This window comes from Heteronotia binoei, chromosome 11 (genome assembly GCF_032191835.1).
Source record: "Heteronotia binoei isolate CCM8104 ecotype False Entrance Well chromosome 11, APGP_CSIRO_Hbin_v1, whole genome shotgun sequence".
Lineage (NCBI taxonomy): Eukaryota > Metazoa > Chordata > Lepidosauria > Squamata > Gekkonidae > Heteronotia > Heteronotia binoei.
The window spans coordinates 45443850-45470286 of NC_083233.1; the positions used below are offsets into that span (position 1 = coordinate 45443850).

The window sequence follows — 26437 nt, forward strand, 5'->3', positions numbered from 1 at the left end:
TGCTTCAGGCCCAAATGGTGTGTGTGGGGGCAGGGGGGGGGGAGGATGCTGAAACTGATAAAAACTCAGCTCCTTTTTCTGCTAAAGAGAAAAAGGCAGGACCTTTAAAAAGGCCTTTTTGGAACACTTCAAAACATGAATAAAGCAGCCAGAGAAACTGATAGAAGGATGAAGGGGTAAACCCTTCCTCACCTGCAAGATCCTGAAGCAAACTGAGGCCACATGAGCCAGCAATTTCCATTTTATAGACAGAGGGAGGTATGTGATCTTCATCAACTCTATTTCTGCCCTCAGGCTAGCCACAACCAGCAAACCACATGACTTCTCCTGATCTTGACTCACTGATTATAATTTCAGTTGAAGCGTCCAGACATCTGGGGCCATGGTTCAAAGGCCACCTCGGGATGTTTGAAATGTACACCAATCGGCAACCTAATGGCTAGAGCCAAACGTGGCTTATTACAGAAACAAATGACAGAGGTTTACAAGATAATGCAGGGGATGGAGAAAGTAGAGAAAGAAGTACTTTTCTCCCTTTCTCACAAGAACTCGTGGGCATTCGATGAAATTGCTGAGCAGACAGATTAAAACGAATAAAAGGAAGTACTTCTTCACCCAAAGGGTGATTAACATGTGGAATTCACTGCCACAGGAGGTGGTGGCGGCCACAAGCATAGCCACCTTCAAGAGGGGTTTAGATAAAAATATGGAGCAGAGGTCCATCAATGGCTATTAGGCACAGTGTGTGTGTGTGTGTGTGTGTGTATATGTATGTGTATATATATATATTTTTTTGGCCATTGTGTGACACAGAGTGTTGGACTGCATGGGCCATTGGCCTGATCCAACATGGCTTCTCTTATGTTCTTATGTTCTTAAATGTGGCTCTTTGAAAAATAACAAGTAATCTTTAATTGAAGGCATATTGGAGGGATAGGCGATATGTTGAAAAACTAGTCTATAATGACAATGGGAGGTACAATTTTTCATGGGACTAATAGGCTTCTCAGAGATGCTTTACAGAATGGGAAATGATAAAGATGAAAAGGAATCCAAATGTAGACCATACACAGATTTACACCACTGCACTCAAACAACTGCACACAGTGTCCCTGTGCATACTGGTTACTTATTGTGAGAATCTGTGTATACAACTTCCTAACAAGAGATTTGTAACAGCTAGTGTTTGAGCTGCAGTAACTTTATAGATTATTAATTAACATCCAATTTCCCAAGCCTCACTGCAGGAAGTCAGATATGCTAGCCTTGTGGCTATTAGCTTGTCATCTAGCAGGTGGTGAAGAATTCATTGGTGGGGGACTGGAAATGTTGAAGGAAGGCCAGACTTAGAGGTTAGAAGTTCCTTTATTGAGCTAAATCTGAAATGTCCTTCACAAACTCCAGATTCTGTAATGAGGAATCTCAAACTCTGTAACTGGGCAATTTAAACAGATTGGCAGCTTTAAGCTTAACATGCGAGGTGTGGCAGGTGTTTCTTTTGGCATGATGTCCTTAGCTGCCAAGTGTGTGTGTGTGTGTGGGATGGGGGACTTGCAGGATGACATTTTGGTGGCACTGATTTCCCTGGACCTTGGCAAGTCAGGTGTCTTGTTTTCATACAGTGTTTGGGTTGTATCTGAATGGTTTAGGGTGGTGGGGGCGCAGAGGGAATCTCTGTAATGGGGTCCATCATGGCTTTTCCCAGCCCTGATCAAACAACTGAACAGAAATGCAGCAACAGAGGGCCCACCTTCATCAATTAACTATTTATTCTTTTGTTTTTAGTAGCACAGAAAGGAGGTTGTACTCTAATTTGCTGCAATGTGCCTGTAGCAAATAACAGTGTTACTCAAAATTACTGTACCTTATGCTGGTATCTGTTGTCAAACGCATGCTTTATTAGAAGGCTCTTTAGAATGCTGATGGTCATGTATCTAATGTCATAATTGTCCTGCAGGGCAACAGATGTCTCTCTCAGGAGCAAGCCCACTAAAAAGTGGTGACGGCAATACTCATCAGATAAGCTGTACTCAAGATTTACATCTGCCATGAAAGGGAGAACATAGATAGTTTTTAACATCTATAATTGCAAGGGATTTGGTTGTGGTGGTGGTGATGAAGCTACTAGCGGTGATTGGGTGAGCCGGTGTTATGTCACGGAAGGCAAAGCAGAAGGGGGCACTGACTGTCATTGGCTGTGCTGCTGGAATTTCAATAAGCTGCAAGGCAGACAGAAGGGCCAAGAAAAGGAGGGTCAGAGGAAAGAAAGGACAAGGCAGGGGCTTATGATATAGCAAGTCAAGTGAAGCAGGGGAAACGAAGAAAGGGATGGATGAAAGGCAGAGAGAATGACCCACACAAATAAAAGAAACAGGGGAGGCCCATTGGGAAGAGTCCAAAAGGAGAGAGTAAAAACTGGGAGAATGCAAATACAGGTGGATGGGTTAACAAATGTTGGGTGCCCATTCATGAGGAAGGTTGTGCAAAGGAGATAAGGGCAACAGTGATTTTGTTTTGTCTTATCTGCCTTAAAATAGTTCTTGGATCTGAATGAAATTGCAGACAAAATTAACTGAATGGTAATTATATTCAATTCAGGTGGATAGCTGTGTTGATCTGAAGCAGCAGGACAAAGTTTGAGTCCAGTGGCACCTTTAAGACCAACAAAGGTTTATTCAAAGTTTTTGTGTGCAAGCATATTTCTTCAGAAAGGATCATACTGTTTGTTCTTCATGGCTTGAGAATGCTGTTGTTGGGGCAGTTTACTGGAGCTGTAATTCAACTGCCTTCTTCTTCCTATTTTGTAAAGCTCCAGGTCAACAGTACACTCTATCAACACTACTGTTCCCACATCTAATCTACTGCTATGGTTGAAGAATGCATTTAATGATAAGGCCCCCCCACAAGTACCTTTGATCAATCTGAAAGTTTACAGAAACTTTTTTAAAACAAAAAGCTGATCTTGGCTCAGTAAAAGAAAATAACTGTTTCCAGTTCTGAGCAATACCACAGGGACCTACAGAAACTTCTTCAGAAATGTGAAATCTTGCCAGCTCTGATGTAGCATTAATGAAAAGCAAAGATCTATACGTGTCCCTTTCTGTTGCTCTGAGCATTCGAGTGCTGTATGTTTGTGTGTGTAATTAAGCAACAGCAGAAAACAGATGCAAATTAGTTGGCTTAATAGCAAACTTGCTGAACTGTTAGCTGAATGTTTACTGGATGCAAATCCAGACTGATTTGAAGATGGTAAGTTTAGGAAGCATCTCTGCATGAGGCTCACTGGGAATTTACTTTGCACAAAAAGCTGATTTCATATTGCTGATTTGGTGCTGAAGTGCTCTGGCAAGTTATTTCAGACATACCTACAGAAGTGAACCACTCCACAGCCTTGGAAAAGAAATCTAATTAATGTGCAAAAGAAAAAAAAAGGAACAAATAAAAAAGTGTGTGTGCAGATCTAGTCAGGTAAGTTATTATGGCACATACTCCATGCAATGGACCTTGGACAGGATGATACAGAGGTGAGCTATTGACTCTCTTAAATGGTATTCTGCGCTACAGGTGGAATGAGCAGTTCTGGCAACAGTTCACTGGAGAGGATGTTCCTCATGCTACATTCTTATGCCACCCAGAGATGCATACACAAACATCTGTAATGTAATCTCTAACTACCCACACTTCCTCCACAAATGCTATAGAGAATGCCTTTGCCAAGGGTTATCCCTCTTTTCTCCATTATTATTCAAGGGACTATCAGTAGGATGGGCCATATCACTGAACCACCCATGCCTCAGTAATGGGCTCTGCATGAAGATGTTCATTCATTATGGTATACTTCTAAGTTATGCTCATACTATGCTTCTTTTTAAATGATTAACTGCTATGAGACTGACAGTGAATACACCAAGTAGCAAGATACAATAAGTCAATGATAATAAAATATCAGTCTCATGCTACTGTGCTGGCCACGTACCTCTCTGAAGTTTCGGTCTGGCAAAGGTCATTGGCAAGTTTAATGGTATGTAGTGCTCATGATTACAGATTGTTTGCAGAAATTCAAACTTGTATTCGACTAGAAGCTGAAGTTACAAGAGGGGGGGGGGACAAACACACTTAATAGCATTTCACATGCTTACAATATAGCTCAGATCAGTGACAGGAATAATCACCCTGCCTCCATAATGATGTCTCTAAGTCCAAATTATTACCTTGGGATCTTTGGGACTGAATCCAGACATGTAGTCATTAATCAAGTTGAAGATAAAACCTCGGTCCATGAATGTCAAGCATCGCTGCAGAAGGCAGAGATAGGAAAGGGTGGAATTAATTACAAAATGAATACTCTCCCCCCCCCCCCAATTACTCCACAGAAAAAGAGTACCCAGCCTAATTGTAGCACTTTGGTCTAAGTCCCAAGTATCTGGGGATTTCTGTTTACTAAAGCAAAGACACTGAAGTATAAGGGTGCATTGTTCTTCGCTATCAAATTCCCAATGTGAGAGTACTGGTTGTTTTTTTGGCTGGTGAAAGAAAGGCAACGGTCACATGCTCAAAAGCTCTCTGTTGCATTACTTCACTATTTTTTTAGAAATCAAAATGTTCTTGCAATGAATGGATTGTGGCCACAATGGAACAGAGCTTGAATTCCGTACCCTTTTCCTAAAGATTGTATTTTGGCTAATTGAATTGCATCCTGATTATGAATGGAAGTGTTCATAAGTTATGCTGGCTTCCCACCTAGAATGGCCAGTCCTGTCCCAGCCCAGTCTGCACAATCAATAGGTGCAGTGCTGGTGCTAGGGTGCCAGCAGCCTTGTGCTGCCCCAGGCAAGGAGCCCCCCTGCCCTCTACTTCCTGCCCACCACGCACCCTACCCCCACCTACCACCACCACCACACTGTGCCACGCCACATGGCCACCCCCGTCGGGAAGGACCGGGAGGTACCTCTCCAGCCTACCTCCCTCCCACAGTGGCAGTGGCAGGAGGAAGCTCTTCCAGCTGCCAACAGCAGCCAACCAAGGCAGGACAAGTTGGAGCAGCCTCCTGCCTTGCCAGCCAGCTGCTTTTATTTGCTGCAGGGAGAGGGGACAGTGGGAGGGGATGCCTGGCACGCCTGTAGGCCAGGTGGTGCTTGTAGGTGGTTGCCTACCTGGCCTATTTGGACGCGCCGGGTCTGAATGGGTGGTAGTAGGGGAAGTAGTGGGTTGATACTTTTAAAAATGCACAGCAAAGAAAATTATTAGAGTTTAAGTGAAAATTAACTAGGGAGAACACTGTGTACACACCCATATTCTTTAAAAAAATAGGAAAAAAGAAGACAGAGAAGAGGGAATCACCAACCTTCAGGAAGTTGGCTAAACTGAAATTAACATTTCGTGACTCCTCTGGGATTTCACTGTAGCGAATGTTCACGTGAGGAATGATAGCAAGGAGCAGCGAATGCAAGACATGATTGTAGGATTCGGGAAACCGCTGAGGCCTGGGGAGCTGAAGGAGGTAGATGTGAACTAATGAACAGGTTCTTTTCACTCTCAGAAGGACACTGGGATGGCAGTTGCTATTTCTGAATGGCAAGTCTTCTCTATGATAATTGCTGCTGCAAAGCCTCTGAACCCTCTAAACAAGAGGGAACTCTCTGCTTCAGGGGACAATATTTAACTTGCCAGGGTGACCACCATTTTCTCACATCCTCTGCCAAAGCTGATGGACAGGGCCTTCTTCAGTAGATCATCAATGCCACAGATCAGCACAATAAGAACACAGCAGAATAAACCTCCTGTCCACTGGAGGTCCTCTAATTCCGAGTCTGAAGATCTTCAGAGTGCTTTGGAACACCTCATTTTTCTGCATGGGGAATTAGGCCACAAACAGAACTGGAAGAGGAGGAGGGTATGGTGGGACTTATTTTCGTTTATAATATTCAGTCATTCAAAACTTTGGTTTTAGAAGCCACTTAGTTTTAAAGTTAATTTTGTTTTTTAAATCTATTTATTTATTGAAATTAATTCTATCCCATGTTACTCAAAAAAAGTGAGTAATGCAGCAATCAGGTTGCAAGGACACATTTTACAAAAGTCCAGTTAACGAAATTTAAACACAGTTTACAAATTTAAAAGCACTCAATATTTCTAACACACAAGAATGAAAAACGTAAGGAAATGAAATTTTCTGCCTGGAAATTAACATTACAGGGAGAAGCCAACTTGGCTTTCCCATCAATCAAAGAAGCTCATTTGGTGATTACATGAGGGAGGTCCTTTTCAGTGGCAGCCCCATGACAACCTCCCCAGGGAGGTATGCCTGGCCCCCTCACTGTCAATCTTTAGGAGGCAGTTGGTTTTACTTATGACTGCATTTGATTAAGTTACTAGCAGTCCTAAAGTATAATTTTCAGTTTTATGTATGCTATCATGTATTTTCTCTATATTGTAAGCTGCTTTGGTTCTGTAAAGAAAAAATATGGTAAATAAATATTTTAAATAAATAAAAATAAATCAAACAAGTGCAGCCAAAACTGCTGAAGATGTAAAGATGCTCTCTCATATTCCATACTCTTTTTGGAATTGCACAACAAATGGGGGGAGGGGGGGTTGCAAAAAGAACAAACAGAAATTCTGGCTGATATTAACGTTGGGAAGCAGGTTTTGGGGAGAATTTACTGCACTAAGATTGCTGAGCACCTGTGGCAATCCTGAACTGGCTTACTTGCCCTTACCTTAATCTTGTTCTCATCCAGGAGATACAAAGCCATTGACTTTGCCAGAGCTTCAAAGAAAAACCACGAATACTGGAATGAACAAGTGGGAATAGAATTATGTGCACCAGTAGGAGAAAGCCTCTATTGTTCCCATTTTACAGATGCAGAACGTGAGCCGGATTATCAGTTCTGAGATGAACTAACAACACAGGCATCCCACAGCCAAGTCCAGCATTCTTGATTAAACTAGCATTACATATGACATGGAGGAAAGAAGGCAAGGCTCAAGGGACACATTACATGGAGCCACGACCTACCTCTCCCTGGCAATGTGAACATGGACAGGATATTATGCTTTCCTTTCCCACCTCCATCCCCACTCCACTGGGATAGAAATGCTAGTGTGTGGATATCATGTACTTTTGCAATAGCATATTGTTGAGATTTAATTTAATTTAATGTTTCAATTTATACCCCGCCCTATTGAGAGCAATAATCAGTACAACAAACCACACAATATCGTGTAGGCTGGAAGCTTTCAACACAGCTTGAGCACCTTGATGGTAGGGTGCTGGGTGCTGAGGGAGCGATGACTTCATAGGACGCCTGCTGGATCAAGTAAAAGCCTGGTGGAAGAGCTTCATCTTACAGACCCTGCAGAACTTGGATAGGTCCCACAGGGCCCGGATCTCCAATGGGAGCTCATTCCACCAGGTAGGGGCCCGCAATGAAAAGGCCATGGCCCTCATCAAAGCCAATCAGGCATCCTAAGGCCCAGGGATCACAAGAAGATGTTGTGTAGCTGACCACAGCGCCCGGGGAGGGTGGCTCATATGGGGAGAGGTGGTCCTGAAGAGATAAGAGACAGTGCCTTTCCACTCCTCAAGACATCCCCCATCCCCATTTTATTTAGTGCCTTTCTCCAGACTGGGCACCCAGAGTCTTCACTCTGCTCTTTCATTTCCCATTTATTGGAGATTGTCTGGTACAAAGGCAACATTCGTCATGTTATTAGAACTGGACATTGGCATATTCAGTGCTCTCCTTTCCCCGGCTAATTTGATACACAGTCATGCAGCCATACTACTAATTAAATAAATTCACCTAATTCTGATCATAACATTAGAATTATGTGGAGGGTGAGGCAGGGAGAAAAGAACACCCAAAAGAGTTTCTAAGGAGAACTTGTGGTTAATGTCATGGCATTCAAAGATCACTTCTGTTCAAAGGAACCCTTTGTCTTCCTTACAAGACAAATGTGGCAAGCTACTCATAGGGAAGAGATGGCAAGAAAATGGGAGGATAAGCCGTTTCCCTACAATGAATTCTACCATGGAAATACTCTTTAGGTAAAATTAATAATAACTTTCAATTTCATCCAGGCACTAAAACCAGAAGCGATCCTGATGCCAGTGGGGGGCATAGTTGTGAGATGTGGAGTCTTGCAAGAGAAGAACTGATGAGATTGGGAAGAGTTGCACACCTGTGATCTCATCCCACTCTCTCCTGCATTTGTATTCTCAACAAACAAGAATTCTCAGGCTCACAGTTGCACTAGCCTAACACATTCAGGAAGGAAATTCAATGCCTCCACCTACACCCTTCCTCTTTTGTCTCACCTTTAGCATCTTATTGATAGCTAAGAAATCCGCCGATTGCTTGAGAATTGTTGCCATTGCAACAGCCAAGATTTCATGTGTCATCTTAGCCTGGGCTGTGCCAGGTTTCTCAGGCCGGAAGCAGTACTGCAAAGAGCAAGAGAGACACTGTCAGTCACGAGTGGTGAATCCACAGTTGTGGAAGTGACATAATGGAAGAATTTGTATGCCTCACCTTTATGAAGGATCTCAAGTAGTGGTCAAGGCCTTCCTCATGACATCTGGAGACAACATGGAGGAGAACCCTGAAGAATAACCAGAGCTTATACTTGATACAGAATAGCAAGGAAGAGATTTGGCTCCATATCTCTTTGCCAAAAATATCAGAATCCAAAGTTTTTCTTCTCTGACTGCAAACAAGCTTACTTTATGATTTGCTTAAAAACTTGTTAGAACTAGCTTCTCCATTCAAGGCAGTGAATGTAATAACTTTCAAACCAATACAACAAGTGGCTAAAATACTAATTCCCAATCAGAAAAAAACAAGAAATAGCAACAATTTAAAGACAACAAACCCCTTTCTATTATCACAACTTTCATTTTATTGACAAATAAAATGGCAGTTTTTACCAGTGCTTAAAAAATTAGAGATGCTACCAAGTTCCTTTCCAATAAGAATTCTCCCTAAAACATGCCATTCCAGTACAAATTGTCCCTGTTGCAGAATGGAAGTGTTTATGTACTCTTAGGGGCTGTTCAGACGCACAGTATAATCACTTGTCGCTGCTGTTTCATACCTGATGATACGTGGCTAATCAGACAGCAACATCTGCCCCCCAGTATTAACTTGTAGTAGGCCCCCCCCCCCGAATCCTTCTTGAAACTGGAGTATTTTGTTACCTGCTCCTTTGTGGTGTTTTTTGAGTTCTCCTTGTAGTTTTCCCATCTGGATAGTTCTCGGCCAACTTCCGGATGTCTGAAGGCTGTCCCAGAGCAAAAGGAGCCTCAGACATCCGGTTTATTGTTGCCGGTTTTTTTTACAACTTAGCAATATGCACATAACTGCATAACCACACAATGTTTTAACCTATGCGCACACGCGCATATGCACACACGCGTATATGCGCACACTTGCATGCGCATAATGCGCATAAAAGTGGAGAAAAAAGAACTGCATGGTGCCGTCGTGTGGACAGCAGAAGACGGTTTCACCGCAGAGTGATTCGAATTGCAGTATGGCAGTCTGATTGATAATATCTGGAACAAAGATATTTGGAACAGAACCGGGTCAGTTTAACACGGACTCAACATACTGTGTGAACAGGGCCTTATTGTACTTTTTAAAAATCTGTGTGTCCAAATTTTTGGATGAGGGCGTATTATTATTACTATTGCTTTGGATGTATATGTATTATATATATACATTGCTTTATGTATTGGATGTATATGTACTTTGGATGTATATGCATTATTAATAAAGAACAATCCAAGTACAGATCGCCACACACAATGAACATGTAATAAAATGCTTGCAGCATCTGCATCCACAGAAAAAAGTTCAGAGACTCACAATGGCTCGCTGGAAGGATGTGGCATGAACACAGCAAAACTACACATGTATAGAACAAGTGACATTCACCCTACTGTATCTAAAGTATATCAGAGAAGTTCCTTGGCAAACAGTCCTGGGGAGTGCACTCCACATGTGGGATCCTCCAACAAAAGAGGCTCTGTCCCTGACAGATACTTGCCTAAGAGGCACTCAGATCTAGGCCTTCATCTAAGTGTTCTGCATTCAATGTCTTTCATTCAATTGATTGCTTTCCTTCTATTTCTTATACACAGGTACCCCTCCCACCCCCAAAAAGTAAACTACTAGTCAATTTAGGCTTATAAATATCCACTAGCCTATGACAACAAAGAATTGTCTTCATATAAGCAGTAGAACAAAGTTTGAGTCCAGTGGCACCTTTACAACCAACAAAGTTTAATTCTGGGTATAAGGTTATTTGTGCATGCACGAACTTTGTTCTATTGCTGCAAAGCAACATGGCTACCTGCCTGAACCTATCTTTACATAAGCAGGCAGGGAAACTTGGATAAACTTCTAAATTGTTTAAAATAATTCAGCCAGAAGGCCTTTGATAGTTTGCCTGCCCCAGCCATAACTTACATGGTACAGTTTACAGCGATCTCCTCTTCCTGGGTTCTGTTGGTGATGACTCTAAATAGTTGCAGAAGAATCACAGGCAGAAACTGAATCATTACCTGGATCTCCATAGCGTGCAAACACTGAAACAAAACATTTGTAATGCACACACTTTTAGTCTGACATGACAGGAACAGTAGAACGGATTTACATTTGGCACAAAAATCACTGGGACAGAAAAACAGCAATCACAAATAGTACACAAGGTGGATCCCTCACCAATCCCTCTTTATTTAGCAAAGTTTTAAAACAGCAGAACAAAACGCAAGACACAGGTTAATTCAACAAGAGACAACTGCATCCTGAATAATGCTTTCCTGAAATGATGGCTCTATTAAGTAGTCAAAAAGTTTTGTATAACACAGGAAAGTCAGAAGAAATGTGGTCAACCCAATAACAAGAACATTAAAAAAACCTGGTAACTGATCAACAAATAAACCAAACAAATGATATTTGGATGCCTTTGTTATGTGTGAATCTGGTTTATCTATATATAGTCTATCCTGAGAGCTGGATATGAATCTGAAGTGAGTGGTGGAGGAAGGGTGACCAGATTTAAAATCCCAGCTCATTCATAGACTCACTGGGCCACTTTCAAAGCCTTGTGCCCATAAGTACTGCTCATTTTCTTTTACAAACCAAGATAATAGATAGCTGGGGTCTGATGAAATGTCTTCAGCTGTTGTGCTCAAAAATCTGCTCATGTGAGTGACAGATTCATCTAAGCAGTGTAATATGAGCTCTGCAATTACAAGTGAGACATTAAGAAAAATCGGAAGCTGACTGAGCAGCACTAGTTAGCCATTTGCTCACTGATGTACCAACAACTTTGCTAAAGCCCTTGTGGGTTGGCTGCAGAAAGCAGTCCTCTGAAGATTGCAGCTCACCTTTAAGTATTTAACAAGTTCTCCCGGGACTTCCTTGGCACCTCCTTGGATCATTTGGCAATACTGGAAAAATTTGTGGAGATGGAGATCCTGAAGGAAATGAGTAAATTAATTTCACCAGCTTTTCCCTTGGCCAATCTGTTTTAACAAGGTTACCCTACCATCCTTGGCTACAGACCTGAGGTGAATTCACACATGCAACTTAAGCAGTTTCAGCCCCTCTTCTGCTGTTGACTTATGTGTCTGAAAATTACAAATTCTAAATACCAGGTTTTTGAATCCACCGATGGCCACACAGGCAAAAGTGATTTACAGATGTGCTGGTGGGAGAGGAGGAGAATCTATTCTGCTGTGGCTTTTTATGTTTTTATCCCTTCAAGTTGCAGAAATCAGTGGAATGCTGTTGCTTTTATTACAAAATGTTTGTGTGCTGACAGCAATCTTTATTTTATTTTGGATTTGTAATGTTTGTGAGATGCAAGTGGTTTTTTCAGACTGATAATGTGGTGTCCCGCCCAGCCCGGTCTGCGACTCGTCCGGAAGCCCCCCCTCACACCCAAGGGCCCCCCCGGCTGCCCGAAAGCACCCTGGGCGACAACGGCAGCCCCAACCCCAGAGCCCCAACCTACCTCCCGGCCAGAAAGGGGAGTGCCACCAACAACAATGCCCGCCAGCCCTGGCAGCAGTCACGCCCATCCCAGGGCCCAGGGGGAATGGCACAGTCTCGTTGGCGGAGAGCTGGAGGTTTGGCCGACACACGATGGTGGAGGTGGAGGGGGCTTTCAGTCTGAGCTGCGGCAGCTGGCACCGCTGTGCCCCTGTCTGCTGCCGCAAGCTCGAACACCCCAGCAGCTTCAGGGAAGACACACCCAGGGACGCCTCCCCCTGGCATCTGGGCTTATAAGCGGGGGCGGGGCCCTTTGGGAGGTGGTGCTTAGGAGAGGGGTGGGGAGCCCAGGGAGAAAAAAGACAGGCCAGTAGAGAGGTCGGGGAGGAAGCAGGCTGCTGCTGAGTAGGGGCTGCCCACTAAAAGAGAGACTGGAGCCCAAGCACAGCCGGGGAGAGAGAGCAAAGGGGTGAAGTAACCCAACTATCCGCCCAATTCTGAGACCTTTGGGGGCACCAGGCCGGAGGAGAGGCCAGGAGATAGGCCTCAGTTGGGGTGACGGCCACGTCGGGGACCCCCAGGGAGCACCAGGGGCATGACATGTGGGTTAAATATATTAAATATATCACTAAAAACGACTTGACATATGGTTTTGGTATTGGAGCCCACTCTTGTGTTACTTTATCTGCATGACAGCTACTGACTGCAAAAAACTTCTTGCTCCCCTTCAGCAAAGCTTGCAAGGAAGAGAGTATGAACCTATGACTTTGCTAGCTAGCCTGTCTCAAAGCGACTGCTTTAAAGGTAAAAGTCTCATGCACAGAGTGATGCAATGTTGTTTACTTTTCTGTCTTAATCTTATTCTCAAATGTGCTTTGAAACATACCTGTGTAACCAGTACTCCCTCTAAGCTGTGGAGTCATATGAGCAAAAATACTGCTTCATGAGCTACTGGCATTAAAGTTGTGAGCTACTGCATGAATTAGCTTGCTCTGGAGCCATTTTTCCTGAGCTGAGGCAAAAAGCGTGAGCCAGAGGCTAAGAAACTGTGAGCTAGCTCACACTAACTCAGTTTAGAACACTGTCTCACTCTTCAGTTTAGAACATTGCCTGACATACCTGACTTGGCTTGCCTGATCTTTTTGTTTTGTAATTTCATCTCCTTGTCCTGTCCTTTTCCCCTTTTGTGCTTCTGTATCAACTAAGGATAAGTGGACTCTGGCTCATGAAAGCTTCTGCCACCAGGGCTTTTTTTGAGCAGGAGCGCACAGGAATGCAGTCCCGGCTGGCTTGGCGTCCGGGGGTTTGGCTTAATATGCAAATGAGTTCATATTGGGTTTTTCCTACAAAAAGCCCTGTGTGAAACAATGGTGATGTCATGGGGTGTGGCCTAATATGCAAATGAGTTCCTGCTAGCCTCCCCCCTACAATAAAAGCCCTGTCTGCCACAATAGTTTTAAGTCTTTAAGATGCCACAAGATCCTATGCTGTGCTGGCTTAGATAGACTGACACAGCTGCCCCACTGAAATTCATCACCAGAGTTTTCTAAAAGACAAAAGGAAAAAGGAAAGATGTGCTCCACTTACTTGTGTGTAAATTGTGGACTCCAAATGGAGTTTGATCTTGAACAGAGCTTTTGCCCCATCAACCCATTTTATGTCAGCACTTGGTTGCTGTGAAGAGAGAGAGAAATCCACTTTTTGAGCTTCAGATCTTGAGATTAAACATGTTTTAGGCAAACTGAACACAGACCTTCAGGCCTTGACAATTTAAGAATCACTGTGGTAATTCAGAGGAAGCATTTATTTAATCCAGTGTCCTGTTTGTCACAACAGCCCTAGAAAGTTCTACAAGCAAACCAGGGTAGCTACAGCTTCCTCCTTGTTGAATGCTTGGCTTTGACATCCATCCTGGTTAATAATTAGTTGATAAATCTGTCTTCCATGCATTTGTCTAACCTCCGTCTAAAGCCATCTAAGCAAGTCCCCATCACTACTGTCTCATGGCAGTGAATTTCACAAATTAATTATGTGTTGCTTCAAGGAGCACTTTCTTATGTCTGTCCATACATACTGCTTAGCAGCTTTACTGGGTGTTCCTAAGTTCTAGCATCTGGGGAGAGGATGAAAGCATTCTTTTTCTCCATATCATGCATGATTCTCTAGGTTTCCACCATTTCTTCCCTTAGTCTCTTTTTCCTGGACTGAAACATTTAGAACTTTCAAAGTCATTTTTCTAGAGGAAGAGTTCTACTATTACATGGGGAATGAAGTCAACCCAAAGCCTTCATGTCCCGTGTACTACAGGTTGTAATTTCCTGTGTGGTATCTGAGAGAGTCATTAGTGACTGTCATGGGCAGATTATTTTTTAACATTTTTTTTCCAAATCCTGCACTTAGAAAGCCCAAACACTGCACTTAAAAAAAAATCAGGCAAATTAAGCATATTGGAAAGCACCTACATGTTTTTGCAGAATTCATTCTACTTGTACAAATCAAATTTTCAGATAATTTGGAAATCTGACAAAAAGATGGGAAAATGAACAAGAGGAACAGTGAACACTCCAAGTGTTTTTCTGCAGACAGTAGGGCCAGAACCACACTAAAAGAAATGCTAAAATCTTCAGGAAATGAGTGATACATCATATAAATTCTGAGCAGACAATGGAAGTGTGGAACACAGCCATGATTAGCCCAATGTATTTTCTACCCAAATCAATACACTCCCTACCCTTCGTCCCTCTGCATCCCCAACATTCAGGTAGCCAGCAGGTAGATTGGCAGAAACAGGCAACTGTTGTTCAGTGGTAATAATCCGACCTTCCCTCAGTAAAGGCAGCCAGGTAAAGCCAACTGTGGAGACAGCAACACACACAAAGCCATTTAACCAATTTCCTTGGTTCATGGGAAATATCCTGAGATATACACGCTCATAGTAACACAAAAGCCTGGTTCTTTCCGCCTAGGAAAATGCAGACATTTGTTGACATCTACAACAGTACGTTGCTACAACTGGACACACAAAACTGTTACTTTTTAAAGATGTGAATGTCTACAGTTTTGATCAACATATTAGAAAGAAATGCAAGAAAAAACTAGGCAGGCATCCAATGAAGGGACTGTTAGGAGCACCTGGCATTTTATTCCTTTTTCTCCTGGCTCAGCCTCTGAGATCCAAACTGGAACTCACTTTCACTGTGTGCTGTTTAAATAAATGGCTATTGATCCCAAGTGGCATTGAGACCAAAAAGGTTACATGAATTGCAGCTCACATCTCTGGGCTCACCCTGGTAACATGGCCAAGATGAGATAATGAATCCCTAGGATAGCCTCTTCCAGCTTGCAATTCCTCTATAACAGACACGCTTAATATATATAGCCTGGGGGCTGGAACCAGCCCCTCCAGGGCTCTTATCTGGTCCATGAGCAACTGGGGGAAAACCAGTCCAAATGTGGACCAGAAAGACATATATTAGGGTCTTATACCCCCCTGCTGAAGTCCCTCCCTTCCCCAAACACAGGTGCTCCCCAGGGTCTTCCCCCAGATCTCCAGGGATTGCCTAATACAGAGTTGGCAACCATATGGAGTAAGGAAGGCTGATTTGGCACCAAGCTTTGCTGAGGAGGGGTATGGGTCATGGTCAGTGGTAAAGTATCTCCAATACCAGGCATTACATTTTATGGCACCCATGGCCTGGACTGACAAAGTGACATTTGTGTCAGATACACTCCTCAAAACAATTGAGTTCAAAACCTCTGCTCTATTAAGTTTAATCTAGTTGAGGTGGGCTAATAATACAAATATTACACCTCACTGCACTGGGCAATGGGAAGACACAGTGGGTGTTGTGTTGCCAGCACTAGCTATGAACCTTCTGTCCATAAATTTTGGAACTACCTAGAAAAGGGAAGCTCTTCAGCAAGCTATATTATAAGTGGGTATTGAATGGCAAAAAAGTCAGCAGTTTATCTCCCATGTGACTGATGTAACTTTACTGGCACGTGAAAGGTAGAGATGAATGGCATTCACTTTAGGAGTCAGCCAACACGCAACTGTGTTTCAAAGGCTGAAGAATGAATGAAAAAGCCTCCCCAACACCAGCCTAATTTCAGTCTGCTATGGGGCAAACAAAGACATGAGCTCAAGCTGGAAGCGTACCTGTTGTCTCGACAGCATCCTGCTTTTTCGCCGTCCCCTTTGTGTTAATTTCACAGCTGATATGATAGAAGGTGAAAAGCAAATGATGCTTTTGATGGAGATGGATTGGAAGTTCAATTTTAATCTAAAATGACATCATGACAGGTGATGCTGCATTACGTAACTGTAATAATGTAACAGACAGTTTACTGTACAAAGCCAAGCCAAAGTAGATCTGATATCCCCTCTGTTCTTGCCTCTTTTCCATTGTCATGATCACAGAAGTCTAATGAAGCTGATTCTGGTAACTGCCTAGTTTTAGACCAAAAATAAAATAGGCACTGGCTCTCTTGATTACACCACCACCACCAATTTGCCACTCCCCAATTATGAGAACTCTATGTACTATGCTAATTAGCATTACTATGTACTATGCTAATTAGCATGATTTCTCTTGTTCTGCATGATTAAATTTTCACAATTAAATATGAATAATTTTAGGCATGGGGAAGAGCAAGAAGTTGAAGCACCACCTTTTGATAGCTATAAGTAACATGCAGCAATACAGTAATATTTCTGATCATTCTTGGACATTGCCTATGCGCATTACAACATATGGACTAGAAACAAACTTCTAAAAATAAAAACAAGAGCCCTAAGATTTTCAGAAAATGGAAAAGTACACCCAAAAGCACATTCCATGGCTTTTCTGCACTTCTGTGAGATCCCGGCATGCATATACGCCTGTCTATGCTGATGTGGTTTGTTTTAATGCAATATTTTGTAGTGACTGTATAACTTTTTCTTACCTCGTCATAAAACTCTGGGTTCTGATTATGATGCAACACACAAGCATAAGCGTTCGATGTCAGAAGGGGTCCTCCAAGTTTACCATAGAAGCACTGCAAGTAATAATGTGAATATGGAAGATTAACATGAATTGTTCCCTCCACAAGACAAGCAGAGTGGACAGGGAAGATTCTCAGCACCCTGAAAAGTGTGAGTGTGGGCATGTGAGCATGTGAGCCACCAGGCATGTTATCACTTTATCAGGCCCAAGTTCAAGACCTTCAAGGCCATTTCATTGGATAATGAACTGTTCATTCACATTTATTACATTTTCTTTAGAATAAATTTGAATTAGCCCTCAGGCTTCAGCATCCCCTGACATTTACAGAAAAAGTCATCCAGATCCTTACATTCTTCTGCAGCCCTAGTGGGAAAAGCTTAGGACCTCAGAGACACCGGATAATCCAAAAGGCATCTGCATGTATGAGACAGGGCTCAGTGGGTGTCCATTTAAAAACTATCACCAACCAGGATCCAGCTTCTTGATGGCCAATTAGGAGAAGAGAGATGACCACATTGTTCATGGCTTGAAGAAAGGAGGTCATTACTAGCTGGCTGTTTGTTCAACCTGGCTTGACACTTTCTAACTGCAGTATGCCTACTGATTGGATCCTCATTTTTGCCCCTAGGACTACACAGAAACTTGGTCCCAAGAATATTTTTAACTGGCTGCCTCCTTCCATTCTCTTTTCCTGGCCTTAGGATGCAAACCCCATGTCTATGGGCTATTGTGAGGACCAGATCCTGAGGCATTTTTTGAGCCCTCACCTTTAAAGGTTTGGCATCTGCTTCGTCAGAGTCTTTGAATTCCACACAGACAGCAATGTTCCTAGCCTGGAATTGCAATGGGTTGTGGGAAAGAAAACACAGAATTGGGTTCAGAAATTATATTTCCCTTCTTCAATCCTTCTCTGACTCCCCAATCAAAATCAATTTCACATCTGTATGCAAACTTCAGTTCCAGGGTGCAAAGGAGCTTATTCATTAACATCTTCCTGCTGAAGCCAAAAGGCTGGAGTTGTTATCCATGGCATTCCTGTTCTGAGTATGAGCTCTCTTGTGCTCTCATCACTCAAGGACCATACCATGGAAAGACTTGCACAGATCATGCTAACTTTCATTTTAACTCTTGTCACCTCAAGCACATTTTTGCATCCTAGTCCTGAACAGAGTTGCCAAAGGGCTCTGGGAAGAAGCCATGACCAGCAACATTGTCAAACTGCTTACAGGACCCACAGCCATGGTGACAGTACTATTGGTGTTACAATGGTGTGAGCTGATAGAAGCCAGTGACCTGGATGCTCTGTGACAATCTGTAAAGAAGGATGGGAGCTACAGCACCTGTCTGAGGGTACTTCAGTGCCAGATGAGGAAGACTTATTCAGCAGCGCTGAGAAATGTCCAAAGAGGAAGAATGGGGTGCTCCAAACCCCCTAACTTCCTCACTTCTGGAGTTAAGTTACAGATAATGTTCTTCACAGGCAGGGGAAAATTAGGTAAGGGAACATCTGCAGAGTGCAAGCCCCTGGAACTTCACCAACAAAAGACATTTTCAGTGTTTGGAGGCCCTAGATTTAGCCAGCAGTCATCTAAAATGCAGCTTTATATGTGAATCAGCCCTGAATATTCATCACTCAAGATTCACCTGATCAGAAAATGCAAAATTCTGCAGTCAGCATGTCTGCCAACAACACAACTTTCTGAAAGAGGGGAAGTACAGGCCCCCATTCTTGAATCTAACTCCACATCCAGTTCATTCTTGTGGTCTCATTTTGCATCTGCAAACCCTCTCTTTAAGCCCAAGAGTGTTCAAAACTCACTTTGGCAAATGTTTTCTGGCTGTCATATTTCAAATGCAAGGGATAGACATACAGCTGGTTTTTGTAGATGGTGAAAGGGTAGCAATACTTGGCAATCTCAGGAACAAACTCTTCAACTTCAACAGCAAAGCCATCGCCCTGGTCCTGCCTCTCAAAAGGCTTTATTGGAATGTAAGAGGAGGTGAGACAGTCTAGAAATGAACCACACACAATTTGTTTGCATTTGGCCACCATTTTGTGCAACCCACAAAAGGTAACTTTACCTCCTAATAGCCTGCTACAGACATAACACTTAATAAAGGTTAAATAAAAAAAAACTCTGCATCACATTAATCGAGATTAAAACCCCAAAAATGAAATAAAATGACAACTTAGTTTGCTGAGCTAAACCTGCCTTCAACAGGCATATACAAAGAAATGCCACTGTGACCTCCTTGTCATAATGCAAGTAAGGAGGGTGGAGAGACACAGGGAAAACACCCTAACAATGATTCACTTGATGCAGATGCAATGTTTAACCATCATTAACAGAAAGCCATGACTTGCAAAGACCCCAACTTCTGAGATCAGGGAGGGGAGACCAGGGATAGGGATCTGCAGCTGCACCTTGTATAAGGAACTCCCTCCGGAGGGAGACCCTCTTGGTGTGTTCTCTGTTACCTCTTAGGAGGCAGGCAGCATCCCTTATATTTGTTTGGGTAATTGCAATGTACATCCTGCCATTTTTCCCCAGTCCATGACAATTTGGCTGTTGTGCTGGTCTAATTTTGTTGCTTTTCAATTTGTGTAATAAGGTATTTTTATTGGATTTTATTGACTTGGATCCCACCTAAAAGTTCCATGGACAGAAAGGGTGAGGGGGTGACATCCTTCTTGGCCCTGGCCCTAACCTGATGGAATCAGCTCCCTACGGAGATTCGGGCCCTTCTGGATTTGTTGCCATTCCGGAGGGCCTGCAAAACAGAGCTGTTCTGCCAGGCCTATGGTTGAGGCAAGTGGGCGTCCTCATCATCTTATTACACCATCTAACTGGGCTCCCAGCAATGATAGGCACTTGACTGGGGCCGATACTGCTGATAGCTTTGGGCAATCTAAGTTGCCTACGATAATTATGCCTTATGTGCTTACACCATCCAGGTCTTCCTAAATTAATTCTGATCTGTGGTTTTAATGGTTTTAATTATTTAACTGTACTGATGTTTTATTGTTGGTTTTAATGGTTTTACTATGTTGGAATCTGCCCTGAGCCCTCATGGGAAAGGCGGAATATAAAATTTCAGAAATAAATAAATTAAAAATTCTCACAGATTTTCCCCTCCAGTGGCAGATCTCTAATTTCTCCCAAGTTTTTCCTAGGGTTTCCTGAAACCCAGCACTAAGATTTAAAATCCTACCTATCTGAAGTTCATTGACACTCCCCCCCCCAAATAACAGAATTACACATGAAAACTTCTCTATGACACATTTCAGGGGGCATTTGGGGATGCAGTGAAAAGGGAAAGGTAGGGAAATCATGCTCTGTGGATGGAAATCCTTTCATCCCCAGAAATTTTAGGCAGGATCTAACACATCGTTTGCAAACCATTTTGAGTTCAAAGTCTACATATCTTAAAAATAAATACATCATAAGATAATTTCACTAATACTGAAAAAATACAGTATTAAGAGCATGGCACACAGCACTGAAACATTTTTAAAAAACAATTATCTCCTTACTTGACAAATCCAGAGGAACACACTCCAATGTAACATTTAATTGGCCAGGTATTACTTGCAGCTTTGTCTTTTCTGGTCTACATAGGAAAGAAAAACAGTCAAGAGAGGAACAAAACTACACACTAGAACAGAATTCAGCTTGCTATTCAGCCAGATGTGAAAAGCTGCCATACCCAAGTAAAATCAAGAACATCAAAAGAAAAGTAATAAACATTTTAAATGTTATACTCAGCTCAAGAGTATAGAATAGGATTTTTCTTTTTTAAAAATAACCTTATTATCATGCTTCCTGCAAGATGTTATTCTGCAAAATGGAAGCAAAAGATCAGATATAAAGTGAAACATTTTTATTGCAATAAAAAATTTACATTCTTCTGGAAACTCCATGCTCCTAAGATGTGGGTTAAAAAAATCACAACAACCAAGAAAGAAAATTTCAAATCTGTATTAATGAAGACATAATTTAGATGGTAAACCTGTGCCAAGGCTGTACCATTCTTGACTGCGATGTTGCTCCATGCCTTTGAGTGCTTCTTCATAACAGTAAATCCTTCACCTCTGCCCCAATAGAAAACTAGCTTGGACGAGTTCTAGCCTAACCTTCTCCTCAATATACTACTAACCTATGTGGACTTTTCTGACACAAAAATCATCTGATCATGCGAGTCCCATCTGTAGCCTGAAGTAGTATAGCCCAGATGCAGGCTTATCACTTCATTGAGACTAAGCAAAAGTGAGAACTTTGAATGGTGGGGAGATCCTCACAATTCAGAACATCGACATTCTGAAACCCAGTACTAAGATTTAAAATCCTACCTATATGAAATTCACCGACATGTTCCTCCTAAATAATACAATTACACATGAAAACTTCTCTATGACAAATTTTTTATACATTTCTAGTTATTCTAACTCTGAAGATCAGATAAATGAAATTCTAACCCTGCAGATCAGATATTTCTCCCATCTCCCACATGCTTACTTTTTGAACTCGGCCAGCAACTTCAGAAGATCCTCTGTACATAGTTTGCTGCTGTCCTGCTTATAGAAGGGTGAGAACTTTGCTTCAAGATCTAAGGTGCCCTGGGAGTCTTTGAAGACAGGTCTGGAAAGAAAAAGGCTTGCAATCATCAGGTGTAGCAAACCCCCCCCACCCCGGTTATATACTTGGTTAGCCTTTTCAAAATGGCTTTTGCTCCCTTTGAGATTAATTACAGGTTTTTGCCTAAAAGAAATGTCCCCCTTTGGATTTTGCTATAGATACAATTTTGGTTTTCTGCTTTTGTGGGAGGCTAGTCTGATCCCAACAGATCTTGGAGCAAAGCAGGGTCGGCTCTGGTTAGTATTTGAATGGGAGACCACCAAGAAAGTCCAGGGTTGCAATGCAGAGGCAAGCAATGACAAACCACCTCTGAATGTTTCTTGCCTTGAAAACCCTACAAAGGTTACCATAAGTTAACTATGACTTGATGGCACTTTCCACCACCACTAGTTTTGTGGTGTTGGGGTGGTCAGATTCCTCTCTCTGCTTAGCTAAGTTTCATATTAGAAGATGACTAGTGCCAGTTGAGGTGATAATAGCCCTGCTATTAGCCAGAGAGGATTTTAGGAATATTTTTTTAAAACGGAAAGGTGCCTGTTATATAAGTTTATATACTTATGTTGACAGAGGGTAGTTGTGACAAGCTATTTCTGTCAAGAAAGGCGACCCACATCATCTCCTATAATTTTCGGGGAACCAGGTTTGTTTTAAACCATAAACCTTCCCCTCAGTTATCAGATGTTCTAAAGGCAGTGAGTGTATAGGCTTAGGTTTGCTGCTGTGAGGTAAGTTTTGTGGTGTGCAAATAGAATGGAGATCATTGAGGCAGGAATTGTATATTGACAACACAGAAGATTTATTTATTTACAAGTTGGTGTCAAAGAACAGATAAGCAGCATAGGTCTTTAGGTAGATAAAAGATAAACCTGGCTGAGGTCCTTTTATTTAAACTAGTTCTGGCTTTGGAGTGTACTTTGAATTCCGCCCCCCCCTCCAGCCTTTTCTGATTAGCCACTGTGTTGGATCCTTTAACACACCAGGATTCCACCTGCACCAGCCTGCCTACCCCCAGGAGTCAGGCACTCTGGGTACTGGGTACTCTATTCTCTCTCAAAGGTAGAGCTAAACCACATGGCCACACTACCAAACAGAGCTACCCTTCACTCTGCTCTTTTTCTGAGCCAGACCTGAGCTCCCACTGCCCTCTCCCTGAGGCAGAACTGAACTGGAGTCTGCACTCTCCTTAAATAAGACCTGAACTCCTGATGAACATCCCTCTAATATTCCATCCACCTGCTGAAAAGTAACTGGATGCTGAAGCAGCACTTCCATAGGCTCAGGTGCGTGGCTGTTTTCCCTTTCAGGGGCAGGACACCCTCCTGTACATCACAGTAGTACCTTCATATTTTTGATCTCTGGTACCCAAGTTCTTTGGCTGGCTCTGGCTGTGACATCCTAACCACAAAATAATAATACAGAGGTTGCTGAATTTTTGTACCCCAGCAACACACAGGTACCCCAGAAATCTCACTTATTTTGGCTTTACTAAGAACTACAATGTGTTCATTCTCTGGGTAAACTACACTCTAGAGACAAATCAATGCAAGGCACCAGCTCATGCTTGTCAACAGCATATGGAACTTAATGCACCAGAGCAGACATTAGATCCCAAGTTGTCATAATTTGGAGCTCGACCTTCATGCAACTGTCAATATTTATTGGCCAGGTGTACTTTTCTTTTTCTTCTATCATGCTCAAAGATCAAGTTGCAATTGAATTACAGGGCAAGACAGCATTAGAAATTCAGCATCCTTTACAGTCAGCAAAAGCACAACAGAGATGAGATTGCCACAAAACAACGGTATGAAGGGCACTAGATTGTTTTGATCAGTTATTGTTAATTTATAGTGGAATAGTACAGGAGGGCATTTATTTTGGATATTCTCTGGTGTTTCTTTGAACAAAACAAGTAAACAGACACTTTTAATGCCTATGTCCAAAGACCCAAGCTGATGCAGCCAAACAGGCTGTACATGGTGGGAGTATTCCAGGAGCACCAAACTAACCAAGAAAATTATCCAGTGGGTACACAATTTCCCACTTGGTTCGGGCAGTCTGGATTAAGATGAGGGGGTGATTGTGCCCTCCCTTTTCCAAATACAGTCTTCATTTATAAAACTAGACTGAATGACAGGCCCTTTCCTTCAGAAAATGGCATATAACTGGGAAAACACCTGAAGAGAAAGCAAAACATAAGATGTAGGGGAGGAACAGGAAGACAGAGATGTCAGCATTAATAATAATAATAATTTTTAATTTATATCCCGCCCTCCCCGCCGGAGCAGGCTCAGGGTGCCATTAAATATTGTGTATTTCAGCAAAACAGTTTAAAATTAGCCCAGCTTGGTCTTTTTAGTTAACTCTTCCCTCTTCAATTTAATCGGCTACAAAGCTTGGCTCTACCTTGTTAAAATTTAGAAGTAGAGGAGGAAGATTTATTTATATCCTGTCATTCTCTTGCAGACTAAGAGCGGCTTACAATCTCCTTTCCTTTTCTCTCCACCAAACAGATACCCTGTGAGGTAAGTGGGGCTGAGAGAGCTCTTTCAAGAACTGCTCTTGACCAGACAGCTCTGACAGAACTGTGACCTAAAGTCACTCAGCAGTTGCATGTGGAGGAGTAGGGAATCAACCTGGTTCTCCACTACTCTTAACCACTACACCAAACCTGACAATAAATTTTATTTTAGGCATGAGAGCAGTTAACAAGCTCATGATAAACTCTCTTTCTGAGGCAGGTACATAACCACAGAATCAAATGGTAAACCATGGCCCGTTAATTCAAAAATGAACAGAAAGATTGGTGTCAAAAGGGTTCTATTTTAGAACAATTCCAGAAACATGTCATAAATTTGCCTGACTCAAATGACATCTCTTCCATGTCCTGGTATCCAGGGTATATATGAGATCATCTATAGGGTATCATATACAAGCAGTACACAGTTTTCACATTTTCTTTTAAGTCAGCTGAAATAAGTGTTTGATATACATGTTCCCATGCCCTTTGCCAAAAATCCTTTAGTAATGCCATATCAAAGCAGAAGAATAAATCTGGAAGATTTACCCAGGGCTGATAAATTTAAAGAAAGATGGGCTTTGTTTGTAGCATCATGGAATTATAAGGTTAACAATGTGTTCTCTCCGTTTGTGTTTTTTAAAACTTTGTAATGAGTGTTCTCTTTAATCCCCCCCTATTTTTTTCTTGTAAACAACATAAACTTTTTAAAAGGAAACCTGACAGTGGAGCTAGGTCAAGAGCGTCTGACACTCTTACCTTGCAGCCCAAGCAAAAGGCATCCGGTATTGTCCAAGACGGCTGCAGGCCAGTTTTGCAATTTTGTGGACCTTCTGTGAAGTCTGAAAGGCAGGAAAAAGCTCAGAGATAGATAAAAATGGTCTGGATTTTCAAAGCAAGGTGAAACACACAAGTCTCCTCCAAGAAAAACATTACTTTTATTTCAAACAATCCGATGACCCAACCAGCTAGAAAAAAATCACCAAGCACCCAAGTAGAAAGATAAGAGATTACTTCTGAATCACACAAATGGACACAATTTCTGCTGAAAGGAAAGAAAATGCCATGAAATCGTAGAGTCAAGATACCTGCTCACCAAAGGCAAGTGTTATACTTCTGCAGGCAAGTAGCTGCTTCTTCCACTGCTTGCTTTCTCTCTTACACATTACAAAACATTATTGTTGACCAGGGCTATGCACACATGTAGTAAAAAAGGATTAAAATTCCATGCCCAGGATTCTATGCTTATATGGGGATTGAACCCCCCCCCACACACACACACACATTTCTTCATAGTGTTACAGTGTAAGGTCAGCACCTTCACTCCAAAATACCTTCATTGGGTCAGAGGTCTTGATATATGGCTCCACACAGTGTGTGATGCTTCCTTGTAGCACCTTCTCTACACGGGCGATGAGGAAAATTTCTGGGTGTGGGTTTGTTATGGAGAAAACCCCCTTTGCATAAAAGAGAAGCAAAACATCAGCAATTACAAGCATATACAGTACAAGAGATCTGTTAATCTGCTAGCAAACATTGACAACTGGTGGTTTTCAATGTAAACCCCAGAAATTCAGTCTTTTTTTCTCTGTTACTAATAGCTGGTCCTTCTTAAGCAGCCAGGACTCAATCAAAATCCATCATCAGGGTGTCTGGAGTAGCCAGGTAGATAGTCATACCCTTCTTTGCCTTTACAGAAGAGTTGGAAGGGGCCATACAGGCCATCTAGTCCAGCCAACTGCTCAATGCAAGATCAGCCTACCCAGACCAGTGTTTGTCCAGCTGCTGCTTAAAGATGGCCAATAAGGGGGAGCTCACCACCTTCCTCAGTAGCTGATTCCACTGTTGAACAACTCTCATTGTAAAAATGTTTTCCCTAATATCCAGCTGGTAACTTCCCACCTTTAATTTAAACCCATTATTGTGAGTCTTCTTCTCTGCTGCCAACAGGAACAGCTCCCTGCCCTCTTCTAAGCAACAGCCCTTCAAATATTTAAAGAGAACAATCAGGGCTTTATTTGTAGAAAGACCTCCTTTGCATATTAGGCCACATAGCCCTGATGTAGCCAATCCTCCAAGAGCTTACAGGGCTCTTCTTACAGGGCCTACTGTAAGCTCTAGGAGGATTGGCTACATCAGGGGGCTGTAGCCTAATATGCAAAGGAGTTCCTGCTACCAAAAAAAGCCCTGAGAACAATTATACCCCCCCAACCTCCTCTTCTCTAGACTGAACATTCCCAAGTCCCTCAGCCTTTCCTCACAGGCCTTGGTCTCCAAGATCATGTTACCAGCCTA

At 42.4% G+C, this 26437-nt stretch overlaps 1 protein-coding gene across 3 annotated transcripts in view; it reads right to left on the reverse strand.

Moving 5' to 3' along the window:
- Positions 1–26437, reverse strand: part of DOCK11 (dedicator of cytokinesis 11) — a 130301-nt gene that overhangs the window by 51290 nt on the left and 52574 nt on the right. For all 3 annotated transcript variants that reach the window (XM_060248957.1, XM_060248955.1, XM_060248956.1), the window contains exons 13-31: positions 25477–25599; positions 24902–24984; positions 21508–21630; positions 20526–20602; positions 18810–19000; positions 17758–17823; positions 16950–17042; positions 16162–16285; positions 14734–14855; positions 13590–13676; positions 11396–11485; positions 10473–10591; positions 8535–8604; positions 8321–8446; positions 6720–6791; positions 5345–5491; positions 4212–4295; positions 3977–4082; positions 1865–2043 (exon numbers count right to left, since the gene is read on the reverse strand). In XM_060248957.1, coding sequence (XP_060104940.1) covers positions 1865–2043; positions 3977–4082; positions 4212–4295; positions 5345–5491; positions 6720–6791; positions 8321–8446; positions 8535–8604; positions 10473–10591; positions 11396–11485; positions 13590–13676; positions 14734–14855; positions 16162–16285; positions 16950–17042; positions 17758–17823; positions 18810–19000; positions 20526–20602; positions 21508–21630; positions 24902–24984; positions 25477–25599 — 2082 coding nt within the window. The remainder of the gene's footprint in view (positions 1–1864; positions 2044–3976; positions 4083–4211; positions 4296–5344; positions 5492–6719; positions 6792–8320; positions 8447–8534; positions 8605–10472; positions 10592–11395; positions 11486–13589; positions 13677–14733; positions 14856–16161; positions 16286–16949; positions 17043–17757; positions 17824–18809; positions 19001–20525; positions 20603–21507; positions 21631–24901; positions 24985–25476; positions 25600–26437) is intronic.